Source organism: Poecilia mexicana, unplaced genomic scaffold (genome assembly GCF_051168715.1).
Source record: "Poecilia mexicana isolate PSO_F unplaced genomic scaffold, ASM5116871v1 scaffold_20, whole genome shotgun sequence".
Taxonomy (NCBI): domain Eukaryota; kingdom Metazoa; phylum Chordata; class Actinopteri; order Cyprinodontiformes; family Poeciliidae; genus Poecilia; species Poecilia mexicana.
Genome location: NW_028263389.1, coordinates 1,788,190 through 1,810,908, shown reverse-complemented (window position 1 = coordinate 1,810,908; position 22,719 = coordinate 1,788,190). Strand labels below are relative to the sequence as shown.

The window sequence follows — 22,719 nt, the reverse complement described above, 5'->3', positions numbered from 1 at the left end:
GCAGTGTGTGTAAGAAGCGGCGCTGGCACTGCTCCCAGACCGTCTGTGCCGGTGTGTGCGTTGCCACCGGAGATCCACACTATGTGACGTTTGACGGCCGCTGCTACTCGTTCCTGGGTGACTGCCAGTACGTGCTGGCCCGGGAGAACAGCGGCTTGTTCAGCGTGACGGCGGAGAACGTGCCGTGTGGCAGCACCGGCGTCACCTGCACCAAGTCGGTCACCCTCAGCCTCGGAAACACAGTCATACACCTGCTGAGAGGTAGCATGCACACGCACACACACGCACGCACACACACACACACGCACGCACGCACACACACTGTTTTGGGGAAAGACTTGATGAAAGATTGACATAACAGACAACCATGTGATTCATGCGCAACAGGCAAACAATTAAAGTAAGAAAATGACTTACTTTTGGAAAACTAATGGAAAACTAGTTTGGGCCACAACTTACACATAACTTCCATTTTTCTATTTCTTATGCCACCCCGGGTAACGACTAGGGCTGCACTGATTGCAGTTTTTTGGCTGATTACCGATCTATAAAATGCTGGACCTGCCGATTCCTATTTTGGTCAATGCCAATTTTTTTTGCCTGGAATGTCGCTAAAAATAACAAGAATGTTGCTGAGTTGGCATCAGTAGAGTGAGTATTAACTGTAAACATGGGGTCATGACCTGGTGGGTCAGTCAGTCAAGCTTTTCTCAGGGGAGAGCAGAAGAGGACAGAGGTTGATTTCTAGACCTTTGCTGAGGTAGAAAAGGTCCAGGGATAAGATTGGCTTCATGTGTAAATATCGACCAATCACTGATCTCCCAAAATTAAGGAAATTGGCTGGCCGATAAATCGGTGTAGCCCTAGTAATAACCCATATTGCCATTCTCAAAAGGCATCACTGCAGCCTTTTCAGGCTTGGTTCTGTCTGTGTTCATTCATTGGTGAAATGACCAATAAGAGCGCCTTTGTTTGTTTGATTCCAATTTTTAAACTTTAATTCAAGGATTTCTTAAAGAAACCAGTTTGTAACCTTCAGTGGACAGCTTTTTCTATCACATTTAAGATTATTTTAGAGCCAAATGTACAGAATATGCATCTTTTTCATCGGAATATGTTTCCTAGGAAGCAGGAAGGTAATTTGGTGACTTAATGTGTCTCGTCTGTGGCGTTCAGGTAAAGCAGTAACGGTGAACGGAATGCCTGTTTCCTTACCAAAGACCTACAGCGGCAGTGGTCTGGCTCTGGAGAGAGCCGGCATATTTGTCGCTTTGTCTTCCCGACTAGGAATCACCTTGCTCTGGGATGGAGGTAGGCCGACTTCCTGATCAGAGTTTTCTTTTCTAATAGTTTTTCATGATTTTTGCTATTGAAGCTAATCGTGTGTTGTTGTTTGTTTCTGTTTTTCCCACCAGGGATGCGTGTGTACGTGCGCTTGGCGCCCCACCTGCGGGGTCAGGTGGAAGGCCTGTGTGGGAACTTTGACGGAGACACTGAGAACGACTTCACAACACGGCAAGGTATCGTGGAGTCCACGCCGGAGTTGTTTGGAAATTCGTGGAAGGTCAGCCCTTCCTGCCCCGACGTGGAAAACCAGGACCTCAGAGATCCCTGCGCTGTAAGTTTACCATGGACATCCGTCCATGTGTTCATTCCCCCGGCGGCACAAAGCACCGCTGTTGACGGTTGTTGCCTTTTCAGCTGAATCCCCACAGAGTGACCTGGGCCAGGAAGAGGTGTGCAGTGCTGACTCAGGAGCTGTTTTCACGCTGCCATGCTGAGGTTTCCTTCCAGCAGTATTATGACTGGTGTGTCTTTGATGCTTGTGGGTGAGTGAAGCATATAATCACAGCGCTGTGGCTTTGAGATCTGCATTGTGCATCTTGGCTGTTGCCTTGAAAACAAAAATACTGGGTTTCCATTCCAGATTGTTTTTATTATTTGGGGAATTTTTGTTTTTGTTTTTGTTACATAGTTTGTAATTCCTTCAAGGCTGAACATGTGTTCTGTTTGTTCTGCTGGCGCGTTCAGCTGTGACTCCGGTGGGGACTGTGAATGTCTCTGCACAGCTGTTGCTTCATATGCAGAGGAGTGCAACCGGAGAGGAGTCTACATCCGCTGGAGGTCTCAGGATCTGTGCCGTACGTCTCATTCACACACCAAACACTCCCCGAATGTCAAATAACACGCAAATGACATTTTAAAAGTATTTTTTTTAATGGCAATATGGAGAAATATGAGACGATGATAAATCATTTTCTAACTGTTTCCACCTTCAGTTGAACATAAATCCAACCCTCCAGCTCCACTCTAGATTTTTTCTGCTGATGCTTCAGTTGTTCCAAACATGCTCAGGGATGGTTTTAATTTAGAGCGTAGCGTATCGTTTAATAACGTTTTGGGGGATTTCAGTCTGACCTAAACATTGTAAATGTTTTTCAGTTCTACTTGCCGTTTAATGGCGAAGTGAAAGAAACTGGTTGATCGCTGTTCTTAAGAAGAAATGTCTTCATTGATCACCGATTTTGGTTTTAAATGTCAGACATGATTTTTAAAGAGCTTTGAGCTTCTCACATATTCAGATGAAAACAGTAAGCTGAGTAGGAAGAATATATTTTTTCATTTCGTTGCGTAATAATTCTGCACAACATCCAAAAAATTGTCTGGGTTTTTTTCAACTGCCTCAGGGTTATTTTGATGAGCTGAATCCAAAAATCACCTTGGTTTTGCTCAATCTGGTCGACTTTCTGAACTAATGTTCAATTCACATGTGCTTACCCTTATCAGTGTTTATTATTCAATTTACAGAAATCCAAGTTTGTAACATTTAATTAATACACTCTGTTAGAAAACATTTTTTTTCTCCTGACACCTTGGATGAGAAATATCAATGGAAATGAACTGACAGAGTCACAAAAATGAATCAATTTAGTCAGAAGATCGGATTTCTGTTAATCAAATTAGAATAAAAACCTGACCTGATTGAGAGAAATGCATGTCATTTTTGGAATCAGTGGTGCAAAATAGTCCAAATTCAATTGGAAAAACATAGACAACTTCCATAAAATATCTTTTTGTAACCCAGTGTTTGCCCAATAATTGTGCACATATCTTCTAAGAAAGTCGCAAAGTCACATCCCCACTTTTACTTTCTTACACGTTCATGTTTGAGGCTTATTAACATTTTTGGGTTAACCAAGAGGAATTGTGTACAGGATAAATGTCATATTAAAGGTAGAAAGAGTTTAAAAATGATGGTCTCATTTTTTGTACTTCCCAAACCACTGTTTGGTTAACTTTTCCTGTCTGCCTGTCCTTAAGGAGCTTCTGCTTCCATTCCCTGTAGCTCTTCAGTGTGATGAAGGGCAGCTCTATGATCCGTGCGGTCCAGCCTGCACTCCGTCCTGCCCCGGTGTCCAGCAGAGTCCACACTCTCAGTGTGGGGTGCTGTCCTGTGTGGAGGGCTGCTTCTGCCCTGCTAGCACAGTCAGACACGGTAACAAAAAGACGTGCTACTTAAGGTGTAATTATTTACGATAGGTCCATTAGGGACCAGCAAACTACATAGCAGTAGTTTATATGGATACTCGCAAAAACCCAGTTTTTATTTTAACAGTCTGATTCATGTGAAATTGCATATATAGCTTCTTAACTAAATATTTTGTATTAGCAACCTAAATAAATAGCTAATTAAATAATTAGCTTTCTTAATTTGGAGCTAAATACTTAGTTTGGTACTGTGACACTTAGAAAAGAATGAGAAAATCTGGCCCTTTTTTTTCTCTTATGTCAAGCTAAAAAACAAAACAAAATATTGCTGTTAATGTTTTACTGTAACTTTTCAAAGATTACCCTATAAAAATATATAAAATAGCCAAAGAAAATCTTTACAGTTTTTTCAGATAAGGTTCGCAAACCTTAAATTTCAGAATGACGTGCTTCATATCGCTCCGTAGGTGACGGCTGTATAGAACCCACCGAGTGTCCCTGTGAATGGGAAGGCTCCATGTTTCCGCCTGGAAGTGCCATCACCAATCACTGTCAGAACTGGTCCGTCCGTCTAAAACCATGTGGAAAATAACAATCAATCTGTTTTAATGTTAGAGAAACTGACCGGCTGGAAATCTGACACCTGTTGTCGTTTTGTCCAGTTCCTGTGAAGAGGGCGTGTGGCGCTGTGAGGGCGTGTCTTGCCCTCCTCCCCCGCCTCCTTGCCTGGAGTCAGAGTTTTCCTGTGCCAGCGGACGCTGCATCTCCTCTCAGTGGGTGTGTGACAACGAGGACGACTGCGGAGACGGTTCAGATGAGGTCTGTCCATCCACCTGCTCCCCACAGCAGTTCAGATGTTCCAGCAGCCCGAGGTGATTCCTGACCCCCAGCTAAAACAATCCTTCTGACATCAACATGTGAAAACGCAGCCCAGCTGATTAATAACTGGACAGCTAAAGTCACTGAATAGGAGATTTTTTTATTTTTCTTGTGTCCAGAATTTGAACCAGGTCAAGTTAAACCTGCCATATTAGGAGTTCTGGGTGCAACCAGGTTTGTCACAATAATACATTTTGCTGGACGATAAATTGTTCCAGAAGTTTTTGCGATAAAGGATAATATTGTTGTTTTGAGACTATTTTAAGTAATATGATGGTAATTGGCAAAATAATAATGCAAGAGCACATTCTGAAAGATCAGTAATGGAACTGGAAAACGTTTTAAATATCCAAAATAAACAACACAACAAATAAAATGAATTATAAACTCTTTGTAAACAAAATTGTCCTTCAATTAGTTGAGACTGAAGCACCAAAGTGAAGACTTTTATCATCCAGCTTTTGATAGAAAGAGATAAATGATAAATCATGCCAATAGAAATTATTGACTTTGTTTTAATTTACCAATAAATCAATATTTAATTTATTGATTATTGTGACATGCCAAGGTGCAACATATTTATAGATAGATTTTTTTTTTTACCATAATTGCAAAATCCTTTTATATTTTTATACTTAATTACTGCTCTGACTGAGTTGTTCCTTCAGCAAATGCCTTTTTTTTAATCTGTCTACTCCGGTTAGCGGCAAATCGATTATCAAATTGATCAACAAGTATTTCAATAATCGACTCATCACGATTAATCGGATTAATCGTATTAATCGTTTCAGCTTTGATATAAATAAAACATTTTCTGTCATGACTTGAGTCGGTTTTACAGTTAGTCTTTCTGCAGGACTAAAACTCTTGAAGTGAATTAAGTGAGATAACCCCAACCTTGCAGTGGACCATGTTTGAACCTGGCTCTGCGTTGTGATGGCCACCCAGACTGTGCTGACCAATCGGATGAGGAGTTCTGCGGACCCCCCACCCCGGTGCCTCTGTGTCCTCCCGGAGAGTTTCAGTGTGCCAACGGAAAGTGTCTTCCAGCCAGCCGTGTGTGTGACGGACGGCTGGACTGTGGCTTCGCTGACGGGTCTGATGAGCAAGGTAAACTGACACAGAGAATGTGATTCCCAGCTGGTTGATAAATTAACTTCATGGTATGTTTTATCCATGTTCATTCATGTTGCTGATGCGTTTTTATGAGCTGCTCTTCTATTGCTCTGTGTTGTGATCTGTCACCCGTTCAGACTGCGGTGTGGTGTGTGAAGAAGGGGAGTTCCTGTGTCCAGGAGGACGCTGCATCCTCTACATCCACCGCTGTGACGGCCATGATGACTGTGGAGACCTCAGTGATGAAAGAGGGTGTGTTTTCCTTTGATTATTCTAATTTTTGAGATTTTAAGCACATTTTTGAGCATCTAAGAGACTAAAATTGGTTCCTTTGTATAGTTTGTCTGCTAGCATTGAATCAGTGCCAGTAATGCTAATATTTCAAACAACAAGCAGTGTTTTTTAAGATTTACTGAAAAACATCTTGACGCTGCGCAGCTAGCTTTTTCCTTATTCTTTTGGTGACCTCATATTACAGCCATGTCCTTTGAAACAGTATATTCTGATCTCAACCAGACTCTGTGATTTGCAGGTGTGTGTGCTCACCAGGAGAGTTTCAATGTCCTGACGATCGGTGTGTCCCTGCACACACACTCTGTGATGGACACAGAGACTGCCCTTCAGGAACAGATGAAGCTGTCTGCCCAAAGAAAGGTGAATAGTAACATTCTAATGTCTCTACAGACAAAACAATGCTCAACGCTGGGGTCTTGGGAATTAGCTTGCACAAGATTTGGGTAAAAAAAAGACCTGGAATAGATGCAAAACAATGCAGTCAATGGTTCATATACTTCAGTTTTTAACTTCTAATTCTTAAACTAACTTTTGGGTAACTTTTTTGGAAGCATCAACAAATCTGAATAGAACAGGAAAGGAATCCAAACTTTGTCTTGGTGCATCAGCCACCAACTGGACACAGCTGGTTTGGCTTGTTTGGTCGAAAGTATTTCACATGTCTGACACTGCTTATGTGCATACCCCTTTAAAACGTTGAAAAAAGCTTCATTTCTCTCTTCTTACCTCATGTCCTTTTAAACGACATATTCTGGTGTCTTAAATTTAAGTGACCCAACATGTCGTGTGTTTTCTTGGCCTTGCAGTGACCTGTGCTCCCCATCAGTTTGCCTGCAGCGACGGTTCATGCGTTGCCAAAACGAAGCTGTGTGATGGAACAGCGGACTGTGCGGGCCAAGAGGATGAGAACAGAACCAGCTGCTCCGCTGGAATCACTCCGTCACCTGTCACACCATCTTCAGGTAAGAAACGATCTTAAATAAATAACTGGTAGAAATAATGACTATATAAATCCATTAAGTATTATTACTCTTAAAGATGGTATTCAACTTTAAGTTTTTAAAGTTTTACTCATGTTTCATCATCCAGTTTGTAGAAAATGGATAAAAAAGGTGGGTTCTTGTTTGTAACAGCCAATAATTTTTACAATTATAACTTTTTTCCCCGCATATGTTTAGTGTCTCAATTCCCAGTTGTTGTTTGACTGTGAAGGTCTTCCACAGAGCAGCTGGTGGTCTCTCTCCTGAAACTGGCCTGGCTGTCGATCATACCAACACAGAAAAACAACCTCTGTTTTTTTTCACACCTTCTTCTATAAATTTTCAGAGTAGAGAGTTCCAAAGCCAAAATACTACAGGATGTAGGCAGGAGTGATGGTCTGAGACATGCCCTGAAATACTTTTTGAAGCTTCATTCAACGAGTCTTGGCTCTTTTCAAAGGTTTTCTGAATCCTAATCTAACAGAAAGGAATGTATCTACAAAGGATCAGACTTCTGTCCATCTCTAAAGTGATGGTAACTTAACATCTTCCAAGATAAATGTTAAGTTTTGTCAATGAAAGCTCCGTTTTTGCAGTTTGTAGGTCCTATGAGTTGAGGTGTGCCAGCGGGGGTCAGTGTGTGCCTCAGGCGTGGCGTTGTGACGGGGAAACGGACTGCGTGGACGGCAGTGATGAGCTGCAGTGTGCTGCTCCCTGTGGACCGGGCCAGATGCTCTGCCTCAGTGGGGACCAGTGCGTGGATTACCAGCAGCTCTGTGATGGAACCCCCCACTGCAGAGACGCATCCGATGAGAGCGTCAACACCTGTGGTGAGTTTGTAGTAATGCTCGTGTGAGGGTGTCGGATCCACAGAGGAAATGTTTTAACGTTTTGTTGCATTGGAAATCTCCCAGGCTCCGCTCAGATACCATCCTGTCCGGGAAGCTTCCCGTGTGACAACCGCACCTGTGTGAATGTGACCCAAGTCTGTAATGGCGTCCCTGACTGCCCACGCGGCGACGATGAGTTGGTGTGTGGTGAGTTCACATTACAGTGAAAAAAGTGCCGAAGATGAGACAATAGAAGATGTTATTCTGCATTGTAGGAACTACCAGATTCAGATAAACAAGTTAAAGAGCCTTAGTAATACGAAAATAAAATTTGACATTGTTAATTCATTGCAAAATATGAGTAAATCTGGTGAAAATGATATTTTTTGGGAAACCATTTTGTAAATCATCTATTCTTTGTGTCCCACTTCATAATTATGCAGTTTGGTGTAATGATCTGTAATATACAAAGGTTAAGGTTCAAGTTTGAGCAGGAGTTGAAAAATTAATTTCATACACAATATTTAACACAGGAAACACTGAAGAGGAAGTGATGTGACAGTTGTCAGTGCTCTTTTGAAACATCTTCTTCCTAAAACATGTTCCTGTTTCCAGATCAAACCGTTTCAGCAGCGCCCCCTGGCAGTCGAAACGTGTCTGCGCCCTGCTCTGAGTTCACCTGCATGGATGGAAGCTGTTTACCATTCAACAGGGTGTGTATCTAACCACCATGTTGATCAGCGCTGGCACACAAACTTCTTTAATAAAGTTGGTGATTTGATGAGCAAAAAAATCAAAATGTATATTTACCCATGTCTAAGACTTAAACATCTGTTAAAAATTAAACATTTTTAGATGTTTCAAAATTAAACTTTTTGGATTGTGTCAAGAAATTATTGAGTGTCTTGATGATGTTCTTCATCAGGTGTGTAATGGTGTAGCAGACTGTCCTGACTCTTCACTAACCCCATCTGGAGGGCCTACAGATGAGCATGGATGTAGGAGTTGGGGCTCTTGGGGCCCCTGGAGCTCCTGCAGCGCCTCCTGTGGATCAGGTACCATGAGTCGGTGGAGATCCTGCCCCCCAGGTGACCCACTTCACCGCTGCCTGGGCCAACACACCCAGAAGCAACAGTGCTTCAACGTCACCTGCCCCAGTAAGCAGATGGAGAACAAGTATACTTTTGATATTTGTTCTTATTAATTGGAGTGAGATGTTATATGGTCGTTGTTTTGCTTGTCCTCAGTGGACGGTCAGTGGTTGCCATGGAGCAGCTGGTCCAGCTGTTCCCGTGGTTGCGGTGAGGTGCAGGTGAGGCTCAGAGACTGCAGTCCTCCTCGCTATGGAGGTCGGCACTGTTCCCAGCTCCCCGGACCCTCTAACATCTCCATGGAGATCAGTAAGGACTGAGTTATCAACATACAGCTCACAGGTTTATTTAAACAGAATCATGTGTTATGGTGTTCCACTGGGTTCTGAATGAGGACCGGTTATATTTGCTGTATAGATGTTACTTTTAGGACTTATATTCATATATATGATGTAGATTTCCTTTATTATCCTGATGAAAGTCACATTTATTTATTCATAACATCAAATGACAAGGTAATTTTAAGAAATGTAGACGTTACCAGCCTGTCTTCAAAATGTCTGGTTGAGCTGTAAACTGGTTTGAACTTAGTCTGAATCAAAGTCATGTATCATTTCAGACAAGTCTGTGCAGCTGACTCATTTAACGTGTGCAGAATTACAAAAACAAATCATTTCCACAAAGTGACATCTGCATTTATCACATTAAATCTTTATTTTTCCCAGGAAAATGAGAGCATTTTCCATGTATTTCTGTGTAGCATAAAAACATTCAGGGTTTTGAAGAAAGTGTCTAGAACTAGGATTACAACAAAAACCACTTGACGGTTCTTTTTATGGTCCTACGATCATGGTGTAATAACATTAATTCCACTTCCTGTCCTCCAGAACCATGTCCTGATGATGTCTGTGTTGACACCAGCTGTCCTCCTGGCCTGGTGAGGCGCCGCTGTGCTCCGTGTCCCTTCTCCTGCGCTCACATCAGCAGTGGGTCGACCTGTGACCCTGCGATGCCCTGCTTCTCTGGTCGGTCGACATGTTGCAGCGCAGCAAGAGTTTAAATTTGTGATTTCATGTAATTACGCCTTCAGCTAACTTGGAAACTGTCACTGTGAATCGTCACATTTCCCTCTTCGCCTTTAGGCTGCTGGTGCCCCGAAGGCCAAGTGATGAACCACACACAGCAGTGTGTGTCACCCGGAGAGTGTGTGTGTGAGGTGGCCGGTGTTCGCTACTGGCCGGGTCAGCAGATGAAAGTGGACTGTGACCTCTGTGTGTGTGAGAGGGGAAGGCCGCAGAGGTGTCGGCCCAACCCAGACTGTTCAGGTGGGATACACACACACACACACACACGCACAGAATGGATCATGTATAAACACATGATCCATTCTGTTCTGATCCCACACATCTGTCTCTGACCCCCTCAGTGCACTGCGGTTGGTCGTCTTGGTCTGAGTGGGGAGAGTGTTTGGGCCCCTGTGGGGTCCAGAGTGTCCAGTGGTCATTCCGGAGCCCCGATCATCCCACCAAGCACGGGGATGGGAGGGTGTGCAGAGGGATTTACAGAAAAGCTCGTCGGTAGGAATCATCCATTTCACTTTCTGTTATTTTATAACCTTTCCATGATGTTTGTATGAATAATTCATCGATATCAGAGCCATCACTTTAGAGGAAATAAAGTCGAGTAGTAAAACAAACTTTTCTTGGAGATCACCTTCAATGACCGACACTTCTGCTGGCTGCTTCTTACTGTCCAGCTGGGCATTAATCCGTAGCCATGACGACACTTTTTGTACCATGTCTGTGTGCAGGTGTCAGACAGAACCCTGTGATCATTGTCGCCATCACAGTCGATCCCATGTAGTTGGAGAAAGATGGAAGGTGGAGCCCTGCCAGTTATGCCACTGTCTTCCCAACCGTACGGTGCAGTGCGCCCCCTACTGTCCATACGCAGTCACCGGGTGCCCTATGGTGAGAGGACATGTGTCAGAGCTACACTGTGTTCACTGTGAAACTGAGCTGAGAATCTTAGTTTTAAGCAAAATTGTAAATTGATCAGCATTAACTTAAGCAATAGTGCTTATATTTCTTCTACATGCAAACACATTCACTTAAGTAAATATTATTCATTTTTCTTTATTAACCTTTATGTGAACCCGAGTCACTGACACTGTAATTACAGGATGTTTCTTTCTACTGAAGCTCCTCACCTGATCCATGCAGGGCTGTGAAAAAGTATTTTCCCCTTACAGAGTTCCTCTGGTTTTGGTTTATTGTTTATCTTAAATATTTTAAACCATGTAACATATTTTAACATCGGCCAAAGACCAGCTAAGCAAATGCCGAAATTGGTGATTTCACTTATTTAGGGACAAAAGCCATTAAACAAACTACATGTAAAATCATGGAACAGCTGAGACTTGATTTACTTGACCTGTAGAATAAACAAAGGAACCTGTCTGAGAACTTTTGCCTACTTGGTGCTGTCACACATTCGCAACACATCCTACTAGGACCGAGCCGTTGACGTCTGTCTATCTTTAATATTAAGAATTGTTTGATTATCACATTTAGACATAAAAAAAGAAAATGAAAAGAATCTAAGAACTCTGAATGGGGGCAAATACTTTTTCACAGCACCTCATAAAGCTGTGTATCTTTTATGTTTTTTAGGGTCTAAAGCTCATCACTGGAGAGGGAAACAGGTGCTGCTACTGCCAAGGTAGTTTATATATATATATATATATATATATATATATATATATATATATATATATATATATATATATATAATTATATATAATTATTATATATAATTTTTTTAAATGGAGAATATAGATATGTTATTGGTCAGTTCTACATAGTTCTGTCTCTTTTTATTAATTTAGGTCCAGTTTATTTACAGTGGTTAAATAAGTATTGGGCATATATTTTTCTCATTTTTAACATTTCTTATGGTTTCACTGACATAAAACTCACACCTAAGATGTCGGCAACAACCCAGGAAACCTGGTGGTACAAAGAAAGCAAAGCATAAACTCACACTTTCAGACATACACCTTTCATCCCAACACACATGGACTGTATAAATCATCACAGGCTGCATGTATTCTCCACAGACAATCCACTTTTAAATGTAACATCTATGTCAGGATAATGAACAGTGTGAGAGAAGAACAAATGTTACGACATTTGCTGTTTGATTTTAGACCCTGGAACATAATTTGTTTTTAACGATCTGTAGGTGAAAATGGGACAACGATGGTAACAGAAACTCCTGGCATTATGACATCTAAACCCAGGGATGTTACTCCTGTAGTACCTACATATCCATTTCCACCTGGAGGTTGGTGTCTTCGTTTATATACAGCAAATGTTACAGTACATTAACATTCAGTATATTTAAATAATTAATTCTTCCTGTTAAGATGAGTGTTGGGTTCCTCTGGGTGTCCAGACCCTCCCAGTGTCTAGTTTCACTGCCTCGTCGCATCAGGAGGGCCACCCACCCGACACAGCACGTCTTCATGGGTGGGACCCCCGTAGAGATCTCCAGGTACTTCACACATTCTTAGCGTTCTGACACTTAACCTGATCAGGATCATCAATCCAATCTGCCTTTTACTTAAAAAGTCTTAAGAAGCTCTCCTGGAGTAACAAAACATAAATGGTGGGCATTTTATTCACCGTCAGATCAAATTGTAAAATCGACACCGGTTCTTTTCTGCCGTTCACATGCAGGGCTGGAGTCCAGAGCCAGAGGAGTATAAAGACCTGCCACAAAAGAGACGCGAAGGACAGAGTGTCAACACGCAAAGCCCCTACATACAGATCGACCTACTCAAACCTTACAACATCACTGGTAAAGATTCCCACAGGTGCTTTCAAACAACTGAAATTGAAACTGCTGATTCAGTGTCCTGTGTTTCATTCTGTGAACAAAGAGCTTTGTTGTGTGATTATCCCTCGTTCATTTATTAAAATATGTGATCACTGATCTGATTCTAGGCTTGCTGACCCAGGGAGGTGGGGTGTTCGGCACGTTTGTGTCCAGCTTCTATCTCGAGTTCAGCCATGATGGAAAACGTTGGTACACTTACAAGGAGCTTCCTTCTGATGCACCACCCAGAGCCAAGGTCAGACATCAAACAGATCTGTTTGATCTCTGACAGATCAAACAGATCTGTCAGAGATCTGTTTGATCTCTTCTTTGGAGTTCAAGCAGCTTCTTCAAATCGATGTTTCTCTGCTCCTACTGCAGGTTTTTCTCGGTAACCATGATGATCGAGGCGTGGTGGAGAGTAGACTGGAAAGGATAGTGTCGGCTCGGTTTGTTCGACTGTTGCCTCATGACTTCCAGAACGGCATCTACCTTCGGCTGGAGATCATGGGCTGTGGTGATGATCAGCAGATTGATGATAATCATGTTTTTCTGACCTTGAAGAAAATGGACACATCTTTCTAGAACATTCCTCTTTTTCTCCTCTCAAGGTGACCCCAGGTTAACTTTCCCAACCCCTCCTTCACCAGTCACTCTGGGTGAAGGCTGCAGAGAGAGAGAATTCCGGTGTGATAACGGTCGCTGTGTGCCGGCCGGTTCTCTGGGAGTTGTCTGTGATGGAGTCAATGACTGTGGGGACGGGTCAGATGAGAAGTACTGTGGTGAGTTATCTGCTCTGATTAGTCTGTGTAGATAATTTCCCATAATGCACTCTCAACCAGAAAAAGGTGGAGTGTTCTGTTGGTATTGGGAAAAGCTGGAGGTGTATTCTTTACATGTGATGCTTGAGAAATCGTCTTTTGCTAGAGACAAAAGAGAAATCCTACAACTGCTGAAATCTCACCATTGTTGCTTCAATGGTTCGTAGCGTAGAGGCACCACAGTGCAGTGTGACAGTGAAAATGTAACAAATGTGGTGATTTTGGTTCCTAATTGAACCGAGTACCGGACTATCTGGTGTGGAAACACATTTAGAAACAAGGTGAGGAGATCAGTTGTCTTCTGGCAGCTTGGAGTAGAATTGGTGTTTTTTTTTAATAAATTTAAATTAAGTCGATTTCCTTTGGATGTTTTCAGACCTGTCCAGTTTTGGGGATCTTAAGACATTCTCAAGCAAAAGCAAGGAAGTAAATGTTTTAGGTTCTGTTATGAACTTTATCTCCAAGGCCCAAGTGGAAGACAGTGAATGAATATTTTTATTGTTCGTTTTGGGTTTAATTCACATTATGTCATTATTTTTCCATCTCAGTTTTGCAAAAGTTCTTTTGTAAGTTAAGCAGAAGAGCGTTGCATGTTTTGGTCAGTTTCCTGTTGTGTGTGTAAAACATCTTTTGCAGGCACCCAACCTTCCTCCACAACCACCAGTCCACGCAGCTGTCCCATTGGTCACTTCTCTTGCCCGCCACCAGGGGGTTGCATTGAGGCAGACACGCGCTGTGATGGTATCCTTGACTGTCCTAAAGGAGAGGATGAAAATGGATGCCACCGACATGACATCACTACACAGTCAGACAGGTAAGGAGCGTACTGTCTTAATCTGATGCTTATATTTGTTCACTAAAATCGCTGTTATTCCTTATTGTAATTTTATTTTCCCGCTTGCAGGCCACACACACCCACCCCCTCTCCTCTGAAGACCCCATCAATGGCTGCTGTTACTCTCTCTACTGCATCAACGACTGTAAGGAAAATGTTTGAACATGAGTTCTAAACTAATTGTATTATATTCCCTGCATAATGCAAACCAATGATCAAAACCCACAGTTAACAGTTCTGTCTTGAAATTGTATAAGCTTTAAAAAAGTGAAATTTTCTCCTCCTTATTAAACTTACAGCATTGTGACAATCATGCGGCCACTGCTTCAAACTTTAAAAGACAAAAGATTACAGATGTTGCTGCTGTTTTAGTTTATTATTCGTTACTTGTTACTCACACTAACATCTTCTAATCTGGATGTATTTATGGAAAGGACGGCGGTCCAGGATACCGCGGTAAGTTTCTGCTTTCTGAAGAACGTCTTTAAATACCTTGAATTTTTCAGTGCTCCCATTAATAAACGTCACATCTCACAGGCCTTTGCTCCTCTCCTCTTGGACTGGAGGATGGGAGGATTCACTACGGCCAGCTGTCCTCATCCTCTCACCGTGAGAACAACCCCGCTGACGCCGGGAGACTAAACATCGTCCCCAACATGTGGGTGATGGCATTCACCTTTGCTTATAGTTTCCTGGTGTTGTTGACATTTAATATGGGGGGGGCACTGATTGTAGTTTTCTGGCCAGTCACTGACCTTTAGAAAGTCTGTCTTGCCGATTCCTATTCGGTCGATTGGCTGTGGGGTGACTATGGTTACATGCAGATATGACCTTGTGTCAGTCAGCTTTCTGTCACCGCAGAGCAAAAGGGGACAGTGGCTGATTTTCAGACCTCTGTGTACGTAGATAAGTGGAAATGATCAGGTTTGTGTGTGTTGGTCAGTCGCCAATCTCCCAAAATGAAGGAAAACGGGGCAGATTTATCAATGGACACCTATATAAAATGAAAATTTGAAAAAGAGGATTCAAGTGATCAAAATTGCGTATTATTATGTCTTTCCTGCAGTCCAGTTATGGAGCCTGGCTGGAGCCCCCTACCTGGGGACCCCCAGCCATATTTTCAGGTGGATTTCCTGGAGCCCACTTGGGTGTCAGGAGTGGTGACACAGGGCAATGAGCGCATGTGGGGCTACCTCACCAAATACCGCCTGGCCTTTGCGCCCCAGAGCGCCCGCTTCTCAGATTTCACAGCAAATGGAAAGTTTGACGGCCCTGCCAAGGTGCTGGTTGTTTAATACTATGTAGCCTATAAATCAGTGAGATAAAACTCAGACTAAGTTTTGTGTAATACTACATGTGATTTTTGTCCTCTAGGTGTTTGAGGTTCGGATGGTGGGCAGGACCCCCGTGACCCGCTGGTTGGGCCGGTTGGTAAGAGCTCGGTACATCAGAATCATCCCTGTGGAGTTCAGGCACACCTTCTACCTCCGTGTGGAGATTCTTGGCTGCAGAGGAGGTAAAGGACTTTAACAAGCGTAGACTGCTATGAAAGCATGATGAACAAAATATTTAAAGAGAAAAAGTATAAAAAACCATTTGAACCTTAAGACATTTTGTCACATTTAAGCCTCAATGTTCAGTGGTTTTATTGAGATTTTATCAGACCAACACAAACTAGCCCATAGTTGTCAAGTGGAAACGATACATCGCTTTTAAATATTTTTTTCAAAACAATAATCTGAAAAGTATGATGTACATTTCTATTCAACCCTCTTGAGATAATACCTTGTTTTGCAAACAGGAAGAGGATTCATAAAGACACTGGAATATATTTAGTCGTGTTGGAGTAAAGGGGATGAATACAAATATAAGTTTCTATTAGTATATGTAATTTATGCAGCTTAGCAAAGGTCTCTAAGTATAAAATTGCTTTAGATGTTCCTTACAGAGTCATAAAAACAATGTCTCTCTGACAAATGCAGATGAGTATGTGACCACATCGCCCTCTGGGGTTGGGACAGTGACAGTGCAGCGCTGCAAGCCGGGCCAGTTTCTATGCCACGGCAGTGAGGAGTGCATCCCTGTGTCTTTGCTTTGTGACGGTCAGCCAAACTGTAAGGACTACTCTGATGAGACAAACTGTGGTGAGAGTTACGCAAAATCTAGCATTTAACGACAGAATGGTTCTCTCTCTTAAAATTTTCCCTGTGTCCTCTCCAGGAACTGCTCCCACCAGAGGCTTTCCAGGCCTCCGCAATCAGACCAGCTACCCTGGAAGACCTGGTATCCATGGTGACAACACAACAGGCGGCCCTGGGCTACACACTACCAAGTCTGAAGATGGCTTTCCTGGTGTGGCATCACCTGCAGTCACTCCCAGATCTCAGCCGCCGAGTTCAGGTTACTGTGATTATGTGATTCTCTTGTGTCGGCTGAATTACGTGTGTGTTCGTTTGGTTCTAAACAATCAAGACCATCTTATTACCTACAAATATGCAGGAGTCACAACAGGCCAACCTGGACTCCATCTTACTTCCTCAGTGCAGCCTGGCAGACCCGGTCTTCAAACCACTGAAGGTGGGACATGATTTCCCCGTGTGATGTCCCTGGAATCACAGTTACAGTATAACCAGCAGATTCTGTTGATTCACAGCACCATCAGTCATCACAAGCACACCAGACACCGGTTTGCCCAGAGTGCTTTGCATGGAGGGCCAGTTCACATGCTGGTCATTTGGCTGTGTGGACTCTGCACAAGTGTGTGATGGAAGGAAGGATTGCTTAGATGGTTCAGATGAAGAACGTTGTGGTATGACAGACTGCTCGTTATTTTCTTATTCACCAAAGCCAGGGGTCTTTATGCCCAGGCCTCGAGGGCCGGGGTCCTGCAACTTTGAGAAGTCTCTGCTTCAACACACTAGAGTCAGATATTGAGGCCATTAGAAGGACTCTGGAGAACTTGACTGCATACTGAGGGGGTAATTCAGCCATTTGGTTCATGAGTGTTGGACGTTAGCCTGGTCATAATCTGACCCTTGTTTTATACTCTGCTTCAAACATCCATCCGCCTGTCTGTCCATTCATTTATTCATCCATCCATTATCACACACGCTTATTCCTAGTGCAGTCATGAGTGGTGCTGGTGCCTCTTTCCAGTGGTCAACGGGTGAGAGGTGGGGTCACCCTGGACATGTCAGCAGTCTCTGCTTCAAACAAAGTATAGAAATTGAAAGTGTGGCTAACACTGACTGAATGGCTTCGATTCCAGGCTGGTTGGACCAGGGACACATCTAAAAGTTGCAGGACGCCGGCCCTTTAGGCCTTGGTTTGAGTGAACCCTGCTCCAAAGTTTTCAGTACATGCTGAATGCCAGTCATCCCTCACCATGCCCCTTCAGGCACAACAACCAGCCCAGCAGTAACTCCATGGCGCCCCCTGGTGCCCAGACCCTGCTCTCCAAAGCAGTTCTCTTGTGACAGCAGTGAGTGCGTTCACAAGGATCGCAGGTGTGACCTGCAGAGGGACTGTATCGATGGATCGGATGAAAAAGACTGTGGTAGGTGTTATGTACGCTTCCAAAGTGGTCATGTGATGAAGGGGTTTGTGTATTTCTTACCTTTTATTCTGCTGTCCTGCAGTGGACTGCATAATGTCCCCATGGACAGCCTGGAGTGGCTGCAGTGTGACGTGTGGTCTCGGCTCCTTGTTCCGGCAGAGGGACATTCTAAGAGACGCCCTGCCTGGAGGATCCTGTGGTGGAGCTCAGTTTGACAGTCGAGCCTGCTTCCCTCGAGCATGTCCAGGTCTGTATGCAGGACCTACATCCGTCACCTATTAGGGGAGCCGTTTGCTCGATATTGTGTTCCTTCTCCCAGTTCATGGTCACTGGTCGGCATGGACAGAGTGGTCAGAGTGTGATGCTCTGTGTGGAGGAGGAGTTAGACAGAGGAGCAGAACCTGCTCAGCTCCTCCTCCTAAAAACGGAGGGCGGGACTGTGAGGGCATGACCCGACAGAGCCAAACCTGTAACATCCAGCCCTGCACCAACGAGACAGGCACACAGACAGGTAAGGGTCAAACGCAACCACCTGCTCTCAAAGGTGGAACTTTTCTTCCAAACTTAAGACTAAGACCCTTCCAACTGGAATGGTTTGATTGTTCCTTTAGTTGACCAGAGTTTGTTGTAACTCCATTAACAACCTGACCAACAGGCTGCGTCAGCGGCATGGTGCTGGTGAAAGAAGAAGATTGCCGAGCTGGACGGGTTGATCCCTGTCCTCCCACCTGCTCAGACCTCAGCATGACCAGCAACTGCTCTGCAACATGTGTCATCGGTAAGACTCAGAAGCATGCTTTTCACATTTAATTTAAGCTGCATATGGCTTTTACGACAAAAGCTGAGTTTTTCTTCCAGCAGTTACTATCCACCCATTGGATTCTTCTTCTGCCAGATTTTGTCAAGGGTTAACAGGTCAAAGAAGGAAAAACATGCATCCGATCCCTCAGCAACACCTTCCATCTTACCTTTTGGTGATTCTCAGGACAGGAGGGAAATGAATTCCCTTCAGGGTGTTTTGGATCAGAGCAAACTTTTGCCATAAATGGTGTCTTTCCCCAGGCTGCCGCTGTCCTTATGGGCTGTACCTTCAGGATGGCCGATGTGTGAACTCCAGCCAGTGCGTCTGTCACTGGGATGATGAAGCCCTGCAGCCTGGGCAGGTGATCAGCAGAGATCAGTGCACCACGTGGTGAGAGATACAGACACATCTTCAAATATTAACGTGAAAAACATGTGTAAAAAGAGATTTTTTTTTTATTGTGAATAACAATGAGTGGCTTGTTGGAATGCTTATTTGACATCAGCATGTGCAGAGAAGGGCAGGTCACCTGTGACACTTCTAGATGTCTGGAGGCCTGCCAGTGGTCCGCCTGGTCTGCATGGTCTCCATGTGATGTGACGTGCGGTGTGGGGATGCAGCAACGATACAGGTGAGCATGTTTGTTTCTGTGTAGTTCAGGGTATAAGGTACTGATAGACCCTTAGAGTATCAGCATTTCACTGCCTTTGTGGCTTTTTTTAAGAAAATTGTTCTTTGGTTTGAGTTTACTCTTCACCATCATCTTCCTGCTTCTCCCATCAGATGCAACATTTTACTCAAAGCACTCTGTTCCCATTACTTTTCATTTGTCCACCGAACGAGCAGATGCTAACAAACTGATCCCAAACTGCAGTGCCAGTCAAAGCTGCAGAGTTTTATGTATGAGGAGACGACAATCTGGTTTTCAGCAGGTTCCCAAAGTGTTTATTTCTAACAGTCTGAATACAGAAACACATTGTAGCCAAAATGGAGAAGTTCTCTATGTGGAAAAAGTAGACCGAGCCAAATTCAATGTCTGTATGACAATCCCAAATGATTACCTCTCCTCCGTCGTGCTTGATATCTGGGACAAGGTGTTTGGGCTGTTTTGTTTTTCTGTGTATCTTGGCTAAACATCTCTACTTTGGTCTCATCTGTCCAGCAAACATAGATGTAGAAATCTTGTGGTTTCAGATAGAACTTTGACAACCCTTCCAAACAATCCATACTCATTCAGTCTTTTCCTGTTGTGTTAAGAATGACAACATAATAATGCTCAGTGATCCATGTGAAGTCTGAAATAGAGCTACTGGGTTTCAGTATTAGTCTAACCTTGGGGTGAAATCGGTGAGATGTTCACTGCTTGAAATATTTCCAGCTGTCCCTTCTGTCTTCCACCTGTGAATAATGGACTTCAAGTATTTAGGAAATGACCTCTGACCTTTACCAGACTGTTGGACAGCAGCACTTCCCTCTCTAAGGTTAATAGCAGAAAATGATGAAGATAAAGACGAATGAGATCTTATCAAAGCTAATTTCCCTCTCCTCAGGTCTGCGCTGATCTCAGCTGGACCAATCAGAGCTCAGCCCTGTTCGGGAGACGCCTCTGAGTCCCGACGCTGTTCCATCCCATGTCTCCCTGGTATCTGACACTCACTCACTCTCACTCAGCTGAATTGTTTTGTGGCTTTTGTTTTTTTAACAACTTAATTGTTTCTAGTCTGACAGTTTCACCTCATGTATGAGCCGTGTTCCACAGTTTTCTCCATGTTGCACAGTTCTACCAGGTGGCACATGGAGTAGATGGACCAGCTGGTCAGAGTGCACTAAGACATGTTTCAGTGACGTGGACGATGTGGGAATCAGACGGCGATTTCGCAGCTGCAACCAAACATCCCCGGCTTTCAACCGCACATACACACAACCTGTGTGTGATGGAGACGATGAAGAGCATGAGCCCTGCAACACCGAGCACTGTCCAGGTACAGAACCCTTCATCCTGTATGCACATAAACAGAATATGTGCATACATATGTGCAATCAAATAATTGTACATTTCTGTCCTTAAAGAGAGAGTTCATGATATTTGAGGTCTAGGAGACTATGAGCAGTTCATGTTTCAGCTGACGTGGATGACGCTCGTATTTGGTGTTCAAATGTGGCCCTCCAGCAAATAGACCTTATTCAGATGGCTACTTTTGAAATTGTTTAGGTGGAATTGTTTTTACTGATCAGTTTAGATCTTCTAAAATGAAAATGTTAACTACAACACAAAGTATTTTTTCTTTAATAGACTTGTTTTTGTGCCTTGGGTTTAATATTATGGAAGGGCTTTTTACTCAAAAGATGATTTTTGGGGTGACTCAGCTGATGGAGCTGAGTCACCATGAGCAGAGGCCAAAACTGCCACCAATAATCACTTTTACCAAACATCTGGTTTAAGACATGCTGTAAAATATGGTAAAAATCCCAGCAAACGGCTACTTTTTACATGACTTCCTACACATGATTTTGTTCAATGACGGATGGCAAAGTTCAAGGCCTGAGTAAGCAATTTTTAGATGTTCAGAAAGTTGGTTTATAACGGCATGAAAAATTACTTTTTGCTGTGTTTTATAACTTGTAAATCTGTGTTTCATTATGACATTCTACCTAGGTGCGTGTTGAAAGTTTGATTTATTGCACTTTTGTCTCATGATAGATGACGTTATCCTGTATTCGATTCCTGGTCTCAAAGCATTTGCTGCATTTTTCCCCCTCTCTCTCTCCACCCTGTTAATTTACTGATCCATAAATGACAAAAAAAGAAGTAGAATAGACTATTTATTTAACCGATTCAGCTCGGTTAAATAAAGCAAAGCTTTTTGAAGAACATTTTCACTTTAGGAAAAAAAAAAAAAAACATCTTGTAGACCAATAAAATAAAAAACATTTGACCCAAAAATATTTACTAACACAAACACCGGATTACTTTTTTCTTTTAACCTACAATAATTTTTCTACTTTTTTTTAATTTAAACATAGTTTTATTTTAACAATTTATTGCAAAGCTAGTAAAAAAAATTCACAAACTATTTTTAATTTAAATAAACCACAAAAATCATTTTGAGGTTTGAGTTGCTAACGGTAACAGCTCACTTTGGTGTTGGTCCTTCTCATGCTAGCTTAGTCTTTGCCTCCGGTACCGATTAGTCTGTATTTTTATTAAATGAAGATGCAGAGATTCATCTAAGGCAGGTCAAATTTGAACTGCTTATAACCTTTTGAAAGAATATCACTTCAAAAATTGTGAACTTCTCCTTTAACATGCTAACTTTAGCCGTGTTCTTCCAGTGCACGGAGGCTGGTCGCTCTGGTCCCACTGGTCTCGCTGTTCGTCTGACTGTGACTCTGGCGTCCAGATGAGGAAGAGGCTCTGCAGTTCACCGATGCCACAGCATGGGGGCAGTAACTGCTCTGGGCCTCACATACAAACAAAAGACTGCAACTCCCATCCCTGTTCAGGTTCTACACATGCAGAAAACATTGTCCTCACACTCTTTGGTTTGTTTTCTGTGTCAGCAGACTCGGTGTACTGAGTGTGTGTTTGTTTCCCTTTAGGTGTGTGTCCAGAGGGCATGACCTACATGACAGCAGCAGAGTGTGAGGCTCAGGGCGGGGCGTGTCCGAGGGTGTGCATGGACATGACCTCCGCAGACGTTCAGTGCGCCACCTCCTGTTACGACGGCTGCCACTGCGCCCCGGGGTTCTACCTGTTCAACAGCAGCTGTGTCCCTCTGGCGCAGTGCCCCTGTTACCACCAGGGGGAGATGCACCCAGCAGGAGCCACCCTGCCTGCTGACGCCTGTAACAACTGGTACCCCTCTTTAGCAATTCTTTCACTTCAGACCACAAGTCCTGTTTCTGTTGGAACGTTTTTCATTAAAGCTGCATTAAAAAATGTTTTTTATTTATTTGTTAAAACTGTCACCATGTCATGACAGTTTGCTATGAGACAGCGAATCTGTGAAAAGATCGATCTCCTCCACCTCCCTGAGCTGCTGTTGCTGTATGAAGAAATGAACCACTCCCAACCTTAAACAACCAATCAGAGTCAGGGGGAAGGCCTTCGTGCTGTCAATCAACCTCATGTACTCGCTGCTAAATG

General features: G+C 43.2%; 1 protein-coding gene across 1 annotated transcript in view; it reads left to right on the top strand.

Annotated features, from left to right (window-relative positions):
* Nucleotides 1–22,719, top strand: part of sspo (SCO-spondin) — a 76,248-nt gene that overhangs the window by 12,115 nt on the left and 41,414 nt on the right. The window contains 39 exon segments of the mRNA XM_088001615.1: nucleotides 5–261; nucleotides 1,177–1,311; nucleotides 1,416–1,618; nucleotides 1,702–1,829; nucleotides 2,032–2,141; nucleotides 3,347–3,496; nucleotides 3,957–4,050; nucleotides 4,152–4,324; nucleotides 5,622–5,736; nucleotides 6,017–6,138; nucleotides 6,585–6,740; nucleotides 7,355–7,534; nucleotides 8,204–8,305; nucleotides 8,530–8,745; nucleotides 8,836–8,988; nucleotides 9,567–9,704; nucleotides 9,822–10,004; nucleotides 10,106–10,256; nucleotides 10,490–10,649; nucleotides 11,352–11,400; nucleotides 11,923–12,024; nucleotides 12,107–12,209; nucleotides 12,428–12,540; nucleotides 12,687–12,814; nucleotides 12,940–13,080; nucleotides 13,217–13,365; nucleotides 16,394–16,614; nucleotides 16,726–16,816; nucleotides 16,887–17,020; nucleotides 17,612–17,770; nucleotides 17,853–18,017; nucleotides 18,090–18,281; nucleotides 18,426–18,548; nucleotides 18,833–18,962; nucleotides 19,078–19,203; nucleotides 20,123–20,214; nucleotides 20,351–20,554; nucleotides 21,906–22,076; nucleotides 22,173–22,428. Coding sequence (XP_087857741.1) covers nucleotides 5–261; nucleotides 1,177–1,311; nucleotides 1,416–1,618; nucleotides 1,702–1,829; nucleotides 2,032–2,141; nucleotides 3,347–3,496; nucleotides 3,957–4,050; nucleotides 4,152–4,324; nucleotides 5,622–5,736; nucleotides 6,017–6,138; nucleotides 6,585–6,740; nucleotides 7,355–7,534; nucleotides 8,204–8,305; nucleotides 8,530–8,745; nucleotides 8,836–8,988; nucleotides 9,567–9,704; nucleotides 9,822–10,004; nucleotides 10,106–10,256; nucleotides 10,490–10,649; nucleotides 11,352–11,400; nucleotides 11,923–12,024; nucleotides 12,107–12,209; nucleotides 12,428–12,540; nucleotides 12,687–12,814; nucleotides 12,940–13,080; nucleotides 13,217–13,365; nucleotides 16,394–16,614; nucleotides 16,726–16,816; nucleotides 16,887–17,020; nucleotides 17,612–17,770; nucleotides 17,853–18,017; nucleotides 18,090–18,281; nucleotides 18,426–18,548; nucleotides 18,833–18,962; nucleotides 19,078–19,203; nucleotides 20,123–20,214; nucleotides 20,351–20,554; nucleotides 21,906–22,076; nucleotides 22,173–22,428 — 5,775 coding nt within the window.